The 20,928-nt window shown below is 38.8% G+C and overlaps 1 protein-coding gene across 6 annotated transcripts in view; it reads right to left on the bottom strand.

Moving 5' to 3' along the window:
• Positions 1-20,928, bottom strand: part of csmd3b (CUB and Sushi multiple domains 3b) — a 382,687-nt gene that overhangs the window by 42,059 nt on the left and 319,700 nt on the right. For 4 of the 6 annotated variants that reach the window (XM_085147502.1, XM_085147498.1, XM_085147499.1 and 1 more), the window contains 17 exons: positions 20,207-20,320; positions 20,016-20,111; positions 19,527-19,730; positions 19,078-19,202; positions 18,433-18,529; positions 15,074-15,178; positions 14,878-14,996; positions 14,334-14,403; positions 13,655-13,771; positions 13,241-13,450; positions 11,513-11,701; positions 10,602-10,779; positions 7,326-7,471; positions 3,440-3,520; positions 1,989-2,102; positions 1,674-1,862; positions 1,306-1,464 (listed from right to left, as the gene is read on the bottom strand). In XM_085147502.1, coding sequence (XP_085003628.1) covers positions 1,306-1,464; positions 1,674-1,862; positions 1,989-2,102; positions 3,440-3,520; positions 7,326-7,471; positions 10,602-10,779; positions 11,513-11,701; positions 13,241-13,450; positions 13,655-13,771; positions 14,334-14,403; positions 14,878-14,996; positions 15,074-15,178; positions 18,433-18,529; positions 19,078-19,202; positions 19,527-19,730; positions 20,016-20,111; positions 20,207-20,320 — 2,313 coding nt within the window. The remainder of the gene's footprint in view (positions 1-1,305; positions 1,465-1,673; positions 1,863-1,988; positions 2,103-3,439; positions 3,521-7,325; positions 7,472-10,601; positions 10,780-11,512; positions 11,702-13,240; positions 13,451-13,654; positions 13,772-14,333; positions 14,404-14,877; positions 14,997-15,073; positions 15,179-18,432; positions 18,530-19,077; positions 19,203-19,526; positions 19,731-20,015; positions 20,112-20,206; positions 20,321-20,928) is intronic. The other 2 variants (XM_085147500.1, XM_085147501.1) reach the window with 1 other exon arrangement.

Below are 20,928 nucleotides of genomic sequence, written 5' to 3'. Positions count from 1 at the left end.
ATATATATATATATATATATATAAAAATACACTATTCTTGGTCATATTACCCAGACCTTGGTCCACTGTGCATGGTCTGTAATTCTCCAAACTGGGCAAGAACCCCACAACAACATCTTAACTTGTCTTATGTATTAGTGATAAGCCTGTTTTGTATGTCCCTCTAATATGCTACTGCCCCAGTATCTGTGTGGTTGGGTTTTGAACCAAAATAGTCTGAGACCACTTAAGAGTTGTGAGGGTTTTTTGTTCGCCCCTTTTTTCTTGGGGTAGAATCAGTGCCAGGGAAGTTTTGTACAGTGAGCATGTCTGACACAGTTTATTTCTAAAAGCACTGAAAGTTTAATCAGCATATAGCAAAGCAGCCAGTTGACAATATCTCATCAGATGGTTCTTCCCCTGTACTAGTTTTAAGATTGATGGCATTAAACTGCTGATTTGAATCTCACATGGACGTTTTTTATAATGACAATAATATGTTGAGAAAGTTTTACTTTACTACCTGACAAGAGGACTAAATTTTATCATTGTAATTAAAATTTCATCACATTATGTTTTCTCAAAGAATAAAGTACACTCACCGTCACGCACTGGCTTGATTTTCCAAGTTAAAAACATAGCCGAAGTTGAACCCCGGTATTAGTAGGCTTACAGCATATGTTTAACATTTCTTGCAGATGCTCACATTAATCACCGCCACCAAAGAAGGTTACCAAGTGTGAGCGCGTTTGGCTTTTTTTTCCTGTTATTTTTCAGCGCATAATTCATCATGCAGTGCAGTGGTGTTTCAAAGGTTAAAGAAACAACCTCCTGGCTAGAGTATATGGAGTGAATAAGCAAACTAAACTGGTAAAATTGTCTCCTCCCCTTTAACTGTCAAAAATGTCCTTGAATAAGGCACTCAAGCCTCATTACCCAACAGTCTAAAGCTACTCAGCAGGCCCAGGTGCGAGATTGCCTAAATGCAAAGCTTGCTGTAAAACAGCATCTGTGCTCATCAAGATGTCTTCACACAGATAAAACTTAAGAACTAACCTATAACGCATTTCAGTAAAGTGCTTTAGGAGGCAGACAGAAGTTTGCTAGAAACATATGTTAAAGATAAAGAAATAAGGTACAGCGAGATATTGTGATTTTTTTTTCATGAACTTTCTTCCCATAAGCTCTCAAACTTTCACATCTTTAAATATTTATTGTGCAAATTAAATGGTACAAACAGCTCCTTCTGTCTGCCTCTGTCTGCTGTTGTCCTTATTTCCATGCATTATATTAAAAGTAGTAGTAAAATAAAGTTGGGATACATACTTTGGTACTCACCAACATAGCGAATTTTGAAGCCTTTCTTGTTTGTGCCATGGTCTGAAGACCAGCGGACTAGGAACTGGTGTCCAGAGGTCGTGAGGTTAAAGGGTGTTGGCAGGTCACCGCTAAGTGTCGCCAAGGTGGGGCTGTTGGATGTGGGACCTGACAGGGATTAAGATAAAGTGAAAGAGATGGGATAATGGAGAGAGAGAGACAGAGAAAGAAAGACAGTAATAATAGAAGGAATGAGACATGAGAATACAGTGACATTTGGTCTAATACAGCAGTGTGTATTCTTTCAAAAATGTGTCTATGAGTGTGATGTGTGGCTCTCTGATGTTGAAATCTGCGTTCCTTTTTGTGTTTTTTACCATCAAAAATCTCCAACACGTCAAACTCTCTCTCGGTGTGAAAACTTTCAAAAGTTATTGTGACATTGTATCCTTTCTCCACTGTAACACTCCACGAACACATTTGGAGGTTAGGGTAGCTTTCTGGCCAGCCAGGGCTTAAGATGACACCTGAGGAGTCGTATCGCACATCATGTGCAGGGCACTGAACTGTAAGTAAAAAATAAATAGCAAAGCCAATTGTTATATTGAATGACTACAAAGCTTGATGGTTTTTTTGACGGTGTCAAGCTGAAAATAGTAACTTAAACTGGTTTTGTACTGGCATCCACTGACCTTGGCATGTTGGGGGTGGTGAATCCATCTGCAGCCTCTCTCCTAAGCGACAGGTAAGAATCTCACTGCCAACCAGTGAAAAGCCAGGATGGCATCTGTACCTGATGATGTCGCCTGGAGACACAAAATCAGTGTGTGTATAGAAAACAGAGCTGGTGCTAGCTTAGAGTGGTAAACTCTAAGTACATTTGAGTGCTTGATTTCAACACATTTCGAAGAAAGTCTGTACATTACAGCCTATATACTCTAATGACTTTGGAATTAAACGTTTCAATAGAAAGCATGTTATCAACTAGTTGAGATGATGAATTGTTATAAATTGCTACAAATTTAACTCATACAAACTTCAGCTTGATGATTGGCAATGAAAACATGAAATATTATCACATGCCGGGGGCAATTTTTACTCGAGCCACATCTTCAGTACAGGACTTTTATTTGTATACACAGTACACCCACGCTCCACTTTATTGGTTATAATATGTTATTACTGAATTTGACCTTGTTTTGTCTTCAGAACCTTCTTAACTCTTCGTGGTATAGATTCAACAAGGTGCTGGAAACATCCCTCAGAGAGTTTGCTCCATGCTTTGTCATATTCAAGAAACCCGTTTGAGATGATCTGAGATTTGTGATCCAAGAAACCATCATCAACAGCATTACAACACCAGCACCAGCTTAAATCACTGAATCAAGGCAGGGTGGATCCATGTTTTTATTTTGTTTATGTCAAATTTTTTACCCTGTTCTGAATATTGCAGCAAAAAAACCCCAAAACATCAGATCAGATGCCATTTTTCCAATCTACTATTGTACAATTTGAGTGAGCTTGTGTGAACTGTTGCCTCAGTTTGCTGTTCCTAGCTGTCAAAAGTGGCACCTGGTATGATCTTTTACTGTTGTATGCCATCTGCTTCAAGGTTTAATGTGTTGTGTGACATGCTCTTGTGGATACCTTGGTAGTAAAGAGCAGTTATTTGAGCTACTGTTGTTTTCCTATCAATTTGAAGCAGTCTGGCCATCTTCCTTCACTGACCTCTGGCATCACCAAGGCCTTGTCACGAAGCAAACCGCTCCTCACTGGATATTTTCTCTAGAGCCTACATGTGGTTGTATTGGAAAATCTGCCATCCTGATGCTTGGTTTAAAGTCCAGCAGCTTGTCCTAATGCCTCAATGCCTAAAGGCATTTAGTTATTGCCAGTTATGTGACTGGCAAATTAGATATTTGTCTTAATGCACAACTGAACAGGTGTACCTAATGAAGAGGCCAGTGAGTGTATATGATTGGATTGGTGCGTGTCTTAAACCAATACAAAATGAATTACAGAATATATATACACAATATAACACCAATCATCCTTGATTGAAGTCTTCATTCGTGTTATCGTGTGCTTTTTATCCATCAAAGTGACACATCTGTGAGCAATGGCAGGCAGACAGACAGCTCACCTATCTCAAGCTCGCCATCCTCCATCAGCATGTCAGCACTGGGAACTTCTGGAGGAGGCTGGCAAACCCTTAATTGGTAGGCTGGGAGATACAGAAACGGAGAGGAGACAGAAAAAGAGTCGATGTATAAAAAATGTGTTCAAGGAACCCGTGTTAAAATTTAAATTAAATTTTTTTCCAAGTGCAATGAAAGGACAGAATAGTGTGACATTCAATCTCGGTCGCATCGGTTTAACTGAACTTTTTAAGTTCAAATGGTGGGCAAAGTATGGAATCAAGAACAGATCAGCTACACAGACACAGCACTGTCTTGAATCATAAAGAGGAACTAACTTCACAGCCACTGAGCTGTAGGCTGTAATCAATATTACTGCATGACTGTAGATCACTTGCTAACAGAGAGAGAGAGAAAGAGAGTGAAAAGAGAGAGCGAGCTAGAGAATAGAGGCAGACAGACAGAAAAAAGGGAGGACAAGAAGCGAGCGAAGGAGAGAGGGCTAAGGGCTGTAAGTCAAGATGAAATTGACTATGAAAATGAGACCTGCCAATAGCTTCTGATGCTCTAATGCATATCAAAGCCCTGTGGTCTATGAGTGCGCGCCAGGATGTGTGTAAATGTTTGAGCAAGTGCATGTCTATGTTTGTGTGTGCAGCAAGCTCTGTGCTTCTGCGCTCAATGGAAGGATCACTGTTAGCAGTCATCGATTTCGCTTAGCTCTGAGACCATTTTTATAGCTACTTCCACATGCATGTCACATACAATGGCTCTCTCAGCCTTGTGTTCATGATGCTATTCACCCGTGCGTGGCCCTCGTCTGTGTATGGAAGCTCCACACCTTTGAATTCAACCACTCCACTGAGTTGACTGATGAAAATGAAGAAAAACAAGTATGTAATCCCGGCAACGATGGGAGCGCTGAAGTAGATGAATATCCTCAAACGGTGGATTGATCCTTCTTTTGGCACTTATTTGGCATTTCAAACTAAACTTGCTCTTTAGTAGCTGTCTCAGATTCAAACTAGGGCATTCTGAATTTCTTTACAGGTCACTGAAGGACACTCAAAAGAAAACTTAAGAACAATACTTTATAGTGACAAGTTTCTGCTTAAGAAAACGTCAGTGCAGCGAATCATGAAAGGTTCCCATTCTTCTGGTAATTATTATGCAACAATTTAAGTTCTGTACAGATGATCAAATAGTCTGCTCTGCTCTCATCTTTCTTTCATTCTCGCTGTCTTTCTTGTTTTCTTCTAATATTGTCTCGAAAAGAGACGCGACAAAATAATGCTAACTACTACTGCCATACATGTCACCCCCTTTCCATTTTATCCATCTTCCCTGTCACTTTTTGCTGTTCATCGTCCAATAAAGCAGAAATTTAAAGTAAACTTGAATCCATCAGATGGTGCTGTTCCTGTGTGAGTGTGACAACTGACAGTTAAAACCTGCCAACAAAAATTCATTAACAATGTGTCATCTGTCTGAAAAAGGGAAGCCTGTTCAAAAACAACTTGACATATTTTCACTAAAGAGCACTGAACAGAAACTTTTGAGAAGTAGGAAACAGGCTTTGGGGGGGAAAAATAAAGAGGCGTGGGTACATCTGTGAGAGAGAATGCGGGAGAACCAATGAGAAACTGTGTTGTGACGGATGAAACGAGTGCAAAAAAGTGACTCATTTGAAGCTGTCAAATTTTTCAGGAACCAAAACTATCCTGACATAAAAAAAACCCCAAAAAAACAAGCAGCCATCTTTACAGTGTAGTGACGTTCTTGTTATTCCAAAATATTAGGTTTTATTTTGAAAAATAGCATCATCTCCAGCTTGATGACAATTCATTATGACGGCTGTCAAAGGCTCATGAGGTTCTTTAAACATTATTTTGTCATCTTTAAAAAAGCCTGTCATCTTTTAGTTAAAGTAAAACCATTGTGGAATTAACTTTTGTGACATAATGACACATACCAGAAACATTAGTCAGTAAAAATATAGATTCACCCATTAAATGAAATTTAAAAAGACAATAGATGCTAATTTTATGGAATATAGTTTTAATATAGTTAATAGAGTTTTGCATTTCCCTGCTTCTAAACATTTTGATGATTTCTTATGTACTTTGATGTACAGTATGCTATGTGTAGGAATCTTTAGATGAATGGAGTGGTTTTCACCATAAGCAGTATTTGAAAACAAAAAGAAACACAGGGGCACCGAAGGACCACAGCACAAAGATTACGGTGAGATGAAAACCTAAATGGCACATACAGTCCAGGCATGGAGAAAGAGCAGCTAAGGACCAGGAAAAATACTCCAAAAGTCTGTGAAGGGAAAATGACTGTTTTTTAAGGTGTAAGACAGATACAAAACACTTCTTTCTGCTAACAAGGTGCAAAAGACAAACACTCAATAGCTGAGTTTTTTGAACCAATGCAACACACATTTTTATGAGTAAATTGCAGGTTTGCTGCTTACTTTGTTTTTTTTTTTCTACTGTATGAGATAAAGAGATAAAGCTATCAATGTGCTTTTTAACCTGACAGCGTCTAAGAACACAGGAAACCATCATTTAATTGGAAGTTTAACAAAAACAAGATTAATGAGCTTTTCAGTTGCTAAAAAAGTTCCATCCCTTGCAGTGCTACCTTTAGTAGAACCACAGTAAACAGCATCAAACAAACAGGCCTATTAGGCTATGTTAAACCTCTACTAAGCAATCTTATTCCTGTATTAAGATTAGCACTACTTTATTAGATATTTATTAGTTAATGGTGCATTTATTAATATCTGCATCACACACACACACACACACACACACACACATATATATATATATATATATATATATATATGCCTTAAAATCCCATTTCCTTAATTAGTTTTATACAATTATTTAGCGAGCATTCCATTTTTGATATAAAACATGACTTCATTGGTTATTGTGTAGAATTATATAATGTAATATTGATGCCATACATAAACATCACCATCACTGCATACTCAGACATGAGTATATTCACCATTTGCAAACACAGAAGTTAATGTTGAAAAATTAAAATAGTATACTTTTATAATGAGCAGCAGGGGTTATTTTACCAACATGATGATGTCATCATATCTATAGATAAATAAAGATGTACCTGTGCTCGAATGTTGGATGTTTCATGGACAAACAAACAAAAATACAGATTGTATTGTGTATTTATGGTAAGATCACTCTAAAAATAAATTATCATAAAGCATTACCTAGTGTTTTTTTTAACACATTTGGAAATGTTACCAACTGGTTTAATAATCTCTTCTTCAAGCTGCCGAGACCTCAAAAGCTTTTTAGTGTCGCCCCAAAGTGAATCACACATCACAAACTTTGTATTAACATTTTTTTGGAGTCATTTTTAAGCATCATTTAAAAATAACTGGGTAGCAACAGTGGGCGGGATAGTGGTATAGTGAAACTCCTCAGTAGGCCGCACTCAAAGATAAAGTCAGAAAGACGAAAGCTTGAAAATGACGAGTTTAGTCATTTCAAAGAGAATGTTTCTACAGTGTTGCTATTATCAACTCGGTTCATAACATTAAGAATATTAATTACTAATCACTGTGATAGGATGTGGCAAAGAGAGGAAGATCAATTTCCATGAGTCAGAATGAGTCAAAGGAAGTAGATCTGACTGTGAAGTTAAAGAGAGTTCAGTTCAACAAAAAACTATTAGAGCTAGAACTAATGATTGCGCTACACTGTTGCCATACCGCAGGACAACAAAGACAACTACAGAGAAAAGCGCTAATGAGAGCATCATCTGTAACTGTGCAGACAATCAAGTAACATGCTTCTACGGCAGGCTGATATTATCATTATCTCTGTGATAATGTGGTCTCTCTCTTACCATGATAACTTAAGACAAAAAAGCCGGCTCCAGAGAAGTCCGAGTGGAATTTGATGAGGATGATGTTGGACGTTGAATAGACGGACTCCAAAGCTGTGTTTCCGCTGAACTGTCCAATCTGAGGAGAAGACTGATCTGGACCATCCCTGTGGTAAAAAAAAAACCAAAAACAGAATGAAACACAAACAAAACATACACAAAACCTGTGTGACCATGAAGAGAGCGAAAGACTAAAGGCCCATAAACTAGTGGACTTGATCTTTCTTTATAGAACAATGGGCTTGAATGCCCACCTAAGATATAATTTGAATAAGTTATTGCAGTCATCGGTGACAGTTAGATGGCTATTTATGTTCAGGAAATGGTTGCTCCAAGGCTAGAAACAAAGACAGAAGAGACTTGATGGTTTTTTATGAGACCTGCTCCATTAACTGCAAATGCAGATGGACATTGTGTGACAAAGTGCTGGCTCCAACAGCGATTGAGCATGGCTATGGGCTCAACTTCCTTCTCAAAACAATACAAACCACAATGTCAAAAAGCTCATTTAGATAAAAAAAAAAATGCTCTAAAATTTAGATTCAAATCCTCTGACAAAGTAACAGCTCTTGATAACACCACAACCCACAAATCTATAGCTCTCTTGTTCTTGCTTGAGGATGAGTTCATAAATATTGACTGAACTGTTGTCAGATCATAAGAATAACAAATGTTAGTCCTGGTGTAGACTTGGCTTCACTGTTCCCGCTAATATGGGCCCGGCATTCGCGAAAAGTCACACAATTACCCGAGAAGGCAGGCAGGAGGTTATCCATCAAATGGCAGGTCATGCTCTCAGTGAACATATTTCACCTTTAATGACAGCACCAGCTGTCAGACTGGAACTAACCAATATCAGACTCATTATCTGTGATTAAAAAGCATAATCATGAAGTTAAATTAAATGATTATTTCCTGCTGTTAAGTGTTTTTGGAAGACACTAATTATACCTGCCAGGTTATGAACAGAATCATTCCCTTCTCTGATTCGCATTGGGTGGCTCAGAGTCATCAGAGCAGTTGCACTTATTGCCTTCCACTGCATGATTACAGCTGATGCACTCGCTCGCTAACATTTATTAGTATGTCAACGCAACACTTTCAGTACAGAATAGGCTTTAAAGACAAGGTTGCACAATATATAGAAACATCTGTGACATATATGGAAACTTTTGGAGCAGTGGAGCGCTGTAGTAAGCCTCCCAGTTTGAGACCAATTAGCAGACTAAGCGACTGTCAGGTCGGCTGGCTCTGGACTGAAGAGACCGCTGTGAAAATCACACCTCTACCACTGACGCCGCGCTCTCTACGGGGAGCCAGCATTATGATTGCGTGACTAAGATCGGGAATTTTTACCGCATTCTTGTGTTGTCTTTGCTTCAGTCCGTCCACTTTTCTGACAGACCAAAGGGTCAGAAACACGCTGTGCGACCATTTCATGGAATTCACACAATCAGCTGTAGGTGGGCGGCACATGCTTCAACTGTGTTGTGGTGTGGGAAAGACAGGCTGGATATCGCACAACTATAGACTAAAACTAGAGCTAAACAAATCACACACCAACTGCTGAAGAAAACAAGCTGCTTTTTTCAGTGGATAGCAGCTAAAGAAGAAGGTCTGCAATGTCATGTTTGTGTAGAAGCCAAACAATACCATAAAGCAATAAGTGTGAAATTACAGATTTGCTTGATATAACTGAGCTATACACCATCCTGTAGCACTCTGAGGAGTGCTACAGGATGGTGTATAGCAATGGATCAAATGAATTAGTAAGCTGCAGCAATTTTGCTAACCAGTTAAACATTACAGTCAAGGAACTGCTGTTTTTCTATTCCTAAATTATACCATTTTTGTAGTGTCTTATTCCTGCTTTTCTGACATTTTACACCCAAATCAAATCACCAACTGAGCTTGAAAACTTGATTTATTCCTAGAAAGTTAGGTTAATGAGTTATATTTGATATTGGAGTGAGAAACAGTTGACAGAGTTGCAATCCTGTGAGGCTTCTTCTCAAGTCTGAGGAAAAACGAAACTGTAAAAGCAGTTTTGACAGCATGGCAAGCGCGGAGCTAATCATATCTATAATTTCATGACTTCTACAGACAATAAAGGCATCTTGGAATATCAAGTGGTGAACGTTGTGAGAAAAATACCCTTTATATTTAGATCTGAGCTAAATTAAAATCTAATTTTCATTATATTTTCTACTGACCTAAAAAGTTGAGAGTTCTCAGACTTTCTAAAGAGGAGAGAAAGTTTCTTGTTAGAACAATTTTACAGTTTCCGTGTGGCTAAAGAAACAGCCAGACCTGGACATCTGGAAGGTTGGCAGTGCTTACAGAAAGACAGGATAACAACAGAACAAGCCAGACATTCGGTCCTTCTGTGCTGGTCTAAAAATACACGATTTGCAAGGAAATGTATCAGCAGCAAACCACGTCTTGTCCTGCTGTTGTGTTCTTTTTGCTCAGCCCTGCCTCAAATGCCTATGCGGCTACATCGCACCCTGATGTCTTTTTATAGGAAACAGGAGTAGGTGGAGGGACTCTGGAGAAAGGGGCAGCATCATGGCACCCGTAGCAATAAACGATGCAACCTATTTATGGTTCGGCTACCACCTTGTACCTGCAGATATCTATGTAGCGTGGTATCTAAGCACCATTTAAGCACCTGCATTGACAAAATGTCTGGTGTTGCCAATGGCTGTTTTCCTCAAGAAGAATAATGAAGAGAGAAGTCAAGGCCGGTTAGCTGGGAAGAGAACGATGTATTGTATATAACATATAAGGCTGGCCGAGCATTAAAGATAAGGGACAGTGTAAGGGACAGGCCAAAGAAGAGAAAGACCTATGGCTAAAAACAAAAATGGGTAAACCGTGACAAGAAGAAAATTATATCAGAGTGACTTTACATGCATGGCAAGGTGTCTGCAGTCATAGTAACCTTGCAGGAATTTAGCCAATTAGTGGTTAACTCTGAAAAGATTTTAAAGAGCGTAGCATCCAGCTAGAGAGAGAGAGAAAAGAAAGTGTGTGTGTGTGTGAACAGAAAGTTATGTGGTACAAATTAAATAGTTATTTAGTCAAATAAAACATTTCTTACTTAAACTCACTTTAATAAAGCAGCGAGAAGAAGGGATATCATTATAATAATAGCACATAATGAGCATGAATACTGTCAGTTAAGAAGTAGAGCAAATATAAAACGTGCTAATTGAAAAAGTAAATAGCACCTACCAGACAGTAATGTAGTCATATATGGGCTCTGTGCTCAGTACAGTAAAGTTGATATAAATCCCGTGTCCAGGAGGAACTCGAACGCTCCACACACAGTCCTGGAAATTTGGGTATTCCTCAGGATGGCCGGGAGAGTAAATGGTTCCGTTTAATGACGTGATGTTACCACCACAGAGTGCTGCAAGTGAGAATATTAACAGAATTGCCCTTAATAAATTACCCGCAAATTAGAACTGCCATTGTGAAGCTTCAATAATTGTCGGGATCGCTGTGAAAGAAAATGTCTCTATCACTCATGTAATGACCACTGGATAACACCTTAACACCTTTAATAAATTGTCATTACATTTTCATTTCTGTCCCACAGCTCAGCTGACTCTCAGCTGTGCTGATGTTAGAACAATATGGCTTAATATGAAATGTTATCGTCTTGAAATTAGAATGATTGTCAAGAAGAAATATTAGGCATTTTTTCATGTGTGGAGTACACCAAAACAATAAGAGTAAGATCATTTATAGTGAGAGTGAGATTATTAATCTTTACAACAGTAATAATATCTGTCTCTATATATATGTATATTGTGTTTATATCATTAAGAGACTATATTGTTATGATAGCACCACATATCCTCCAAAAAAGTCATCTTTGAGAGTGAAAGTTGATGAAAGCACATGTATGTCTAACAAATTAAGGAATTCATAGAGAAACTTCTTCATACTTCTTTTGGAATTTGTAAACTCGTGCATTATGATTTATTATGTGGTGATGCATTATTATTAAGTGCCCTGCAAGCCTGTATGAAAGGACAACAAAAAGATGCAGGAGACTCAATTGAAATCCAGCTAAAATGATCAATCGCCTTTGATCAAAGAAAAAGATGAGTAGGCATAAGAATAATCACGTAATTTACCTTCACATCGTGGTAATGGGTGGTTCCAGTTCCTGCTAATTCCGTGCAAACACGTGAGCGAGGCTTCTCCAATCAGAGAGTATCCGGGCAGACACTCAAACGACACCGTCATCCCAACACTGAAATCTGTGCCAATCACGATGCCATTTCGAAACGGTCGAGGGTCTGGGCAACTCTGGAGCTGGTAGGCTGCAGAGATAATAACATAAATTATTCAAGAAAAAAAATCAACGAGGCAGAAACGATTTGTTAATTTACTCCTGTAATGTGCAACTCATGACTACGAGCCACAGTATGAACTGCAGCTTCAACTGTGAACAGTCAGTTGGTTGAAAAACTAAAATCAAGCAAAATAAATACATACAGCAAATCGATCCTTTCTAACTCTGCATAATGAATCATCGGTCAGCATATTAAAAAGTGGAACAGGATACATCCAACCATACAACCATACGAAGCTCAAAGGAGAATTACTCTCAGTTAGTGTTGCTGGTAAATTGTATACATTTCAGATTACATTTAATAGTGTAATCTGAGTATCCTAAAGTACCCTAAATGTGTTAAAAAAAGGAAAAAATCTTAATCATCCTATTTAAAAGCTGCTTGTCCAAAAAGTTAGTTAAAAAAGACTCATCATCTTTCTGACTTGTTTTGCTGTCAAGTCATTATTAACAGGCATGTCAGTGACAGCCAGGGTAAGCGTCTCATCTGTTATGATTTACAGCTTCGATACCATCAGTCCCGCCTCTCCTTGATTCTGGTTGGTTGATGAGAGAGAGAAGCGACACTGGCGAGAGCACTACTTTTCTCCATGTTAAACGATTTCCACCTAAGAGCGTCAGTGTGAGCATCGCGACGGAATAAAGCTTAGAGCTGAGGGTGATTTTTGCACGCCGATGAGCTTCATAGGCTGTTTGCGGAGACAAATGCTAATTATTTTTTAATTAAAGTTAATTTAAAAGAAAAAAATGACTACTGTAACTCTGTATTCCTCTGGCTTGCTTAAAAAATCTGCAATCTTCAGCTTGAATTTAAAATTGTCACGGAAAAAAAAAGAAAGATGCGGCCATCCTGCATCAAAGAAGATAGTTCTCGTTTTTAACATGATGCCAAAATATTCTCAAATCACATCCGCCAGCTTGAAGTTAAAACATAATTGTTGCATAATTGTCCGCAGCCGGTGCTACAATAGCGAGGGCTTGGAAGGAAAACATGTCACTGAGACAGACAAACACTGGGAGAAATAATGGTAATGGGAAAAATAAAATTGAGGGTATTCATATTTTCCCCGTTTTAAAACACTGTGGCAGTGCTGCTGTCAAGAGATAAAAGGTATTATTCATCAGCCACTGTAATATTCACATTAATGGAATTAGGCGAAACATATTTAGGCTAGCTACAAGATTTGTCATAATAAATATAAGACTACTCAAACCATTTTAGTGCCAGACAGAATAAATATAAAACTCATCTCGTCATTGAATTTAATCCAAATTGAGGACCTGCATTCACCCAGTAATCTTTTTGGCAAGCTGCTTCTGTAGTCAAGAAACATTTTTATCCCAGTAGATGAATTCGTCGTTATGGTAATCGCTTCTGAGAAATCAAGTCACAGTGAGACAGTTGTTTCCACGTTGGCGACAGTCGCGGTCTGCTCTTGTTGTCTCTCTTAGGAAATGATCGCTGTAAACAAGATGTCGGAGAGGTGCTTTTAGAAGCAACGTTTACCTTGATACGTGATGTGGAACCCGGGTTTGTTCTGTGAATAGTCACTGTGGAAAAAAAAGCTGGTTTGGTGGGTGGTGCTGAACAGAGGTTTGGGCATGACTGGGCCGCTGAATCGGTCAATGACAGAGCCCGTCTCCAGCGTTCCGCTACGGATCTCCAAGTAATCGTGGATTGCTTCAGTGGAGAAGTTCAAAAATTGGAGATGGATGCCTGGGAAAGAAAAAAGCAATACGGCGCGTGACGTTATACGGATAAAGTCTCCTGAAAAATACTTGCACTTTATCTCATCACCAAAACCAAAAGCAAACAGAGAAACAAGAAAGAAGTGCTACAGACAGAGAAAACAGATTCTCACACAAACTCAAAGAAAACACTTGTTTTAAACTCTACTCAAAAGTTGACAGTGTTTCTTACCAAAGCCGACAGGTAAGTTCACCGTCCATGTGCAGTCTAATCCACTGGGGTAGTTGCCGGGGTAACCAGGACTTAGAATCACTCCACTTACATCTGTCATAGACCCACCACAATGGGCTATACACCCAAACACACACATAAACAACACAGAAAGAAGGAAAAAAGGAAAAGAGTGTTTCAGTGTTGAAAGCAACACATCAAAAGCAGGAAGCTGACCTCACAGGAGGAAGCAGACATGCTTCTCTTTTCAAAAGACACCGCTACTGACTTGAGATTTTATATCTATAACCTGATATTTTGCAAGTTTAAATAAAATGTTGACTTTAACTAATGCACACCCTAAACATGTTAGCGTTGTTTGAGCTGAAATGTGTCCAGGGCTTGTTTGTGCAGACTTTGCCTCTGTGCATGTTGACGCTTTGGTTCGCTCTGCATGTTTATGGCAGGGTCTGATTTAGCTTTGGGTCAGTAGTATTCTGCACAGAATACCAAATAATCAGCTCATCACAGGAGAGTAAATTGATCAAACAGCTTATTTCCCAGAGAGCCAGTGAAGGCGGTGGAGGCTGATTGCATCATTTCTACAGCACTGAAGTTTTGCATGTTTCCCAGAACATCCACGCTTGAATGCATATGCGTATGTGTGTGTGGATGGGTGTAATGTTGAGGAAACACCTACCGATACACAGCGGTACAGGATAGTTCCATCTCCTAACAGGTCCGGGCATACAGGTTATATGGGCATTGCCCTAAAATGATAAAAGCAACCACAATCTTTTCTTAAAAACGACTGAAGAAATCCTGCCAGTGACTGCACTGATTTAAACATGCTGTTTTACATTTTTTCCATTAATCACTGTGCATTTACATTAATAGTACAGATCTGTATATTAAGCAGAACTTACAAAAATTGGGCAGACCACACCAGAGACATGCATTATTCAGGAGTTATGCAAACCGCATCAGAGTTGTATGTTTAGCAAGAGCTGTGTAAACCGCTTGAGAGTGGGGTTTCCTTTTGACTCTTTTAAATAATTTTTGGTTTATGCAGCCAGTGGATAAAAAGAATGAATGGTGGCAAAGCTGAACATGCTTTAATGATTTTACATTAAAAAAGCCTAAATATCTGGAAATCAGTTTGCATTAAACAACTAGCAGTATTTGTGATTTATGTTCATCTGCCACTTAATATGAGAAGAAGGACCAACGTGTGGATTTTTTACCTGAAGAGAGTATCCTTGTTCACACGAAAATTGCACAACATCCCCCACCATGAACCTGTCTCCTTGTCTAATTCCATAGTTTGGAGTCTGAGGTTCTGGACATGACTCCAGACCAATAGCTAATAAGAAAAAATAACATGATTATTTGGAAATACCGCATGCATCTGATAAAAATGCTTTAAAGTTATAGATGTACCTGTATATTCCAGGTGAAATCCAGCAGCTGAGACACTAATATCAGAGCTGAAGCTGAGATAGAGGTTGTTAGATGTACTATTCAGGAGAGGGGGGATAGTAGTGCCTGAAAGCAGGGAGAAAAGGAGAAGAGGAACAGAGGGACATGATCACATTTTTTTCCTCATTTTTCAACTAAGGCCTTTAAAGCACATGATCTTAGTTATCTGACAGCAAAGGAGACAACAAAGGCCTCCCAAACCTACATTTTTACTTTTTTTTGTTAGTGAAGTGCTCTCGAAGGAGGGAGAAGGGAATTACTTTTATTTGAGACATCTGTTTTATTTGAAACCACTTTTCAAATGTTGGTTTGACCTATTTAGCGTGGCAGGGGAGAGTACAAAGTTAAAAAAGAAAATGGGGATGCAATACTGAAGCAAAGCTGGCACAGCACGTCAGTATAATCACGGCCCTTCAAAATAACGTATTAGATGATCTTTTATGCAAAGGAATATGAGCATACTCCAGTCTCCTTATTAGCAGAAATGCCATTTATTTTTCTTGCCATGCTTCAAGATGCAACAGTGGTAACAACATTTCCTGATATAAGCTACTTGTGGATTTATATTTCGCAATCGCCACTTCAGAATAAAAAAAAGGCTCGATTTGCATTGTGTTGTGCTCGCTGGCAGGTGTGCCAGAAACAGAGACAGATCAGCAGTGAAACGGGTCAGTAGATGTTATTGGTTACCTGTTGTGAGGGAAAATAATTAGCACATTGCTGAATAGTCTGCAGCTCCCCTGTTGTTGTCTTTACATTATCATTCATTATCATGACGGAAAATAAAAAGTGCTTTTTTCCCATAATAATAATTCAAGATTGATGCCAAAATAATTAACTGCATTGATTTAACTATCACAGTTATTTGCGGATGGATGACATAATTAATTAAGAGTTGTAATTAACCCTAATAAAAAAGGGTCCATCTTTTCCCAACAAAGATTTATTCATTAATTATATTTTTACATGAAATCCAGATAGAATAATGTTATTCTAATTGTGTGCCATATAATCTCTAAGCTAGTTTACTATAAAGATGTCAAGTCCTCTCATAGATTATTTAATACAACTAGGAGGCACCCAGATGACTTTGCTTCCCTAAAAGCAGTATAGGTTTCCTGAGGAGATTATGACTTCTCCTTTGGGCAGTGGTCTGAATTATATGAAAAAGTAAATCTGGAATACAGGTTAAATCCAAACTGAACAGACATTTTGGTTGAACATGAGGTGCTGGGAAATTGGAGGGAATTTCCATTTTATGGCTTAGTCACACTAGAGTAAAAATAGGACAGCAACCTTCTTGCAGCTACGAAAAACTGGTACTTGCCCAGGGATTGCACTGAAAATGCATTTCTTTGCACTTGCAAGTGGTTCCTTCAAAGAATTGGTCACCCAGAGTTTGAGAATGTTGCATCTAAAACTTGGTGACCACTTCTGATTGCACAGGTCATCTGGTGGAGCGCAACCTGTGTGGTCTGACTCAGATGCCATTTATCTGTTTGTTACAGAAGTCTCAATTCAGGTGCTAACTGGTTTTATTCTGCTTATATTCCTATATAAATGTCACTCTGGATTTAATCATTGTTATTATTAATCTCTAGCTCTCCTCCACACCCTAACTTTGTCTTGTCTTCCTCCCCTCCCCTCTAACCAGTGCCTCTCCCTGAGCTTGGTTATTCCAAAGGTTTCTTCCAGTTAAAAGGGAGTTTTTCCTTCCCACTCTCAGCAAAGCACTTTATTATTGAAGGGTCTTTACCTTAAAACATGCCTTGAGGCAACTGTTGTTGTGATTTGGTGCTATATAAGTAAATATAAATTGAAATGAACTGAATAAAATGCGGGTTGTTGTGCACCTGTGTCATTCTGCAGTTAAATCGCTGTCCTCCAGCAACTGCGTCACTATTTGTGGGGCAATTTCTGAATTTCTGGTTTGAAACTATGAGGTTCTGTCAGGACCCTGAATGTAAGCAACAAGATCGCGAGTTCATTGGACACAGTTCGAATAATTTGACGTTTTGCAGTCTCTAGCCACAGTTTCCTCTGGTATGCATGTAGCATGAGGCAATGTAGAGCAGCTGCATTGGAACCGCTTACTGTTTCAGATAATTATATGGCAGGTACAAATGAAAATCAACAATTTTGTATAAAACAAAAATATTGAAAGCATTAAGTTTGTAAATCCTCCTGAGAACTGAGGAAAAGGGAATTTTCCCATTGAACTTCTTGTGTGATTTCCTTCCTCTTTGCAGCAAAAAGAAGCCACCCAAACACATGAGATATCAATGGAAAGCCTAGCGTGTCCTCTATTTAGCACATCAGGACTTAGTAGCAGCTCAAATAAGTCAAAAGATATAGACCAAAAACAAATCCAACACAGAAGAGTTCTGCAAGCCCCAAAAACAGATTTATGACTCACATAACACTGTTGCTTTTCACTGAAGCAGAAAAACAAATATCATCATTTAGACAAGATAAGAAAATCATTAGTGCAGAAAAGTTATCTTAAAGGTTTCACTAACAACACAGTGCAGTAAATTTTGGGACCAATAACAAATATGAATAATTCCATTAATACTGAGTTTGACAGACCATCTTTACTCCTAGCGGGAAATTTGGCTGTAAGAGGATCAATTAGTTTTGCAAAAGATATTTTTTACATATCTTTCAAAGGAGATTTTTGACACAGGCCTTACTGGGTATGTAACTCAGCTCCTGCTGAGACGCTAAATGCATCCAGCTTAACTCAAATTGCAGGGAGCCACATGAGCAGATTTCAAATGTTATTTATTTAACTGTCAAGACTGGCTGTGATCAGCCTAAAATACAATCCACTTCTTGTTGTTTTGTTATCGGTGGAATGAAAAGCTTCCTCCAATTATCTGAAGCGTTTGATAAACAGCATAACAATCTCTAATTGAAAACTCAATTGCTTGGTATCAGACTTACTTCCATAAGAGCACTATAAACCTTAATATATAATGCCTTAGTAACCATTTCCAAGCCCACTATAGATCTTCAATGATGCAAAACTGGGAATCAGAAATAAGTTGTTTGATGGTTACTGGTGTACTGTGCTAGAAAATGCAGTATCGTTATCCACTAAATATATACAAATTCAATAAATCTCACACAAGATGGACTGCACTCCTTTTAGACTAAATAGCGTAACTGTGGGCTCTCATGCATGTACCCTGTACATTATTGTAATCTTAAATTCCCATATTTTCTTCGAGTATGTCACTTCTAGTGCATTTAATATTGAACTATTCTGCAGTTCTACTTGAGTAACACCATAAAAAAATGATGGAAAAAAAGTTTACCAGAGTAGCTTCCCAGTCTTGGTGCATGGTTGTCAGCACCGTCGTAAAAATCCAAAGAGTCCCAGTTATGCTCAGTGGCAAAACTCACAACTTGTATCTGGAGAGAGAGAAAAAAAAGAAAACAGAAGTGATTCTTAGATTTTTTTTAAACTGTCTTTATTAAAATTCCCCAGATTGCTATGAAACTGCATTTGGTACAATGTTCAACAGTTTATTAAGCTTAAATTGAGAGAATTAAAACCCACACATACTGTTTTTAATCTAAATGCTTCACAAAACAATCTATTGAGACGGAGCAGCTTCAAAAACAATTATCATTCTACTTTTAAATCGAAGGCTGGAAGGAAACGAATCAAACTGATTTACAAACACTTTGAGGTGCCTGTCATTTCAAGGGACTGCACCTTGTGTAAAAGGCATCTTTGCCTTTGTATTTGTCTGTGATAGCAGTTTAGCTTACATGCAATCAGGCCTTATCTTTCATGATTAGATCCTATCTAGTTATCTCTGGATGGCCCCTCTCTCAGAAACCATCCATCCATTCATCCTTCTAATAATATCTTATCTTCCCTGAGATCCTGCCTGCTCAGCTTTTAAGCCAATGATACATAGGTCAGCCAGGAAGCAGCATGTGACAGTTACTACCTGTATTCCAGCTCCTTCTGGGACAGAGACCTTCCAAACACAATTCTGGTTGTTGTCATATGGCTCTGGGTAGCCAGGCGACAGGATAGTCCCACGGCGAGAGGTCAATACGCCCCCACAGGGAACTGGGAGAGAGAGGAGTGAGTGCACAGAGCATAGTAGAGGAGAAAGGAGAGAAAAAACAGAGGTCAAAACAACACTTTGTAGACAAATTACAGGAAAGCAAGAGAAAGTGAGCCATGCCAACCATGCCCGTTACAGAAAGAGATACCAAAGAGCCTATCTGGATAACATATATGACTAGAGTGCATATGGATTGCAGTTGTTTGTATTTGTTTTAAATTGTTTTTCAGTTATGAGCGTCTAGTGTGGAATCATGCTAATACTGCATTCAGAAATAGATAAACAAACCCTTCTGTCCTGCATTTGATTTTCAGATTCATATTTACCTATACATGTTGGCAAAGTGTCATTCCATTGCGCCAGGTTGTCCGGTACACTCTCACAGCGAATGGCAGTAGAGCCATGCAATGTGTAACCGGGGTTGCACTCAAATTGCACCAAGGCGCCGACTGCAAAGTCATTACCGAGACGTTTCCCGAAGCGTGGCTCGGGGACTGAACTGCACTGGGTGGAGCTAGTCCGGGGTACAGCTAAAGGAGAAAAAAAAAGAAAGTGCCTCAGTGAATAAACTGAAGTGTATCACTGTCACTGCATATTTAGACACTTTTGGGAAACATATTCAAAATTTCAAATTTTCTTTAAATAAATGTAACAAAGGGCGAGAAAACGCATACTCAAGATGATGTGTACAATCAAAATGTTCTGTTTAACTGAAAAAGTAGCAAACAATGCAGTAATGCATGGTGATAAATGCATAGTAATAAAACATTGCTCATCATTATAATAGAAATGGCAATAATAATATCAATAATGACCTTGGTAGACAAAATGAAATCCCTTAGCGGTTTCTGGTCCAACTGTGGTGAACTTTATTGTAATCTGGTTTCCTGAACTCAGAGGGAGAGATTCACCTAGAGATGAAGTGGAAGCAACAACATGTTATGAGGCTGAGGCTGAGTGACTGTCATCTGTTCAACTATCCACAATTAAAATCAACCATCCTTACCAGAGTGTGACCCAGAGAGAGAAGACAAGAGCGTGTTTTGTTGAGTGGGTCCGTCATAGATCTCCACCACGTCATTAAGAGACGTCTGGAACAACACAAACTGGCCGAAGAGAACTGGAAGTAAAAATGGGGGAGAAAAGAGAGAAAGAGATGAATTAGCTGCAGCTGAATTGCAGCAACTTATTATTCCATGCCACTGTCTGCTGCTGACCTTCCAATGATAAAATTAACCTGTAATACCTAATTTAAATGTTATTAAGCTGCTGTGTCACCTTCTATTTGAGGCCAACTATTGGTATAAAATTATATAACACTTATTAGTCAAAACGCTACCTTGCCTTCATCATGCAGCAGTCAACACCACCACCCCGCCACCCACACCCTTCTCCTCATCAATTGGCAACAGTGTATCAGTGTTGTCAGCTAGCGGGAGATGCTAATCTTGCAAAGACCGACTTGGATTCGGTAACATACGCTAGCAGAGCAAGACGCTTTTCTGTCCTTTCTTCTGTATTGCAAGTTTGAGTGAAAGCCATATAACAAAGGCGGTAACCTATCAACTCTGAAGTGCCACTCACACACTGAAACTGATCCAATCACGTTTCCTTGCGAAGAACACCTGCAGGGTCTTGGCAATTAATGACATGCTACCGCTGGAAGACAGATGTGTAGGAAAGGAGGAAGGAAATACACCCAATACTTCCATACAGTAACAAAAGATT

Source organism: Neolamprologus multifasciatus, chromosome 22, assembly GCF_963576455.1.
Source record: "Neolamprologus multifasciatus chromosome 22, fNeoMul1.2, whole genome shotgun sequence".
Classification (NCBI taxonomy): Eukaryota; Metazoa; Chordata; class Actinopteri; order Cichliformes; family Cichlidae; genus Neolamprologus; species Neolamprologus multifasciatus.
This window is presented reverse-complemented; position numbering and strand designations above follow the sequence as displayed.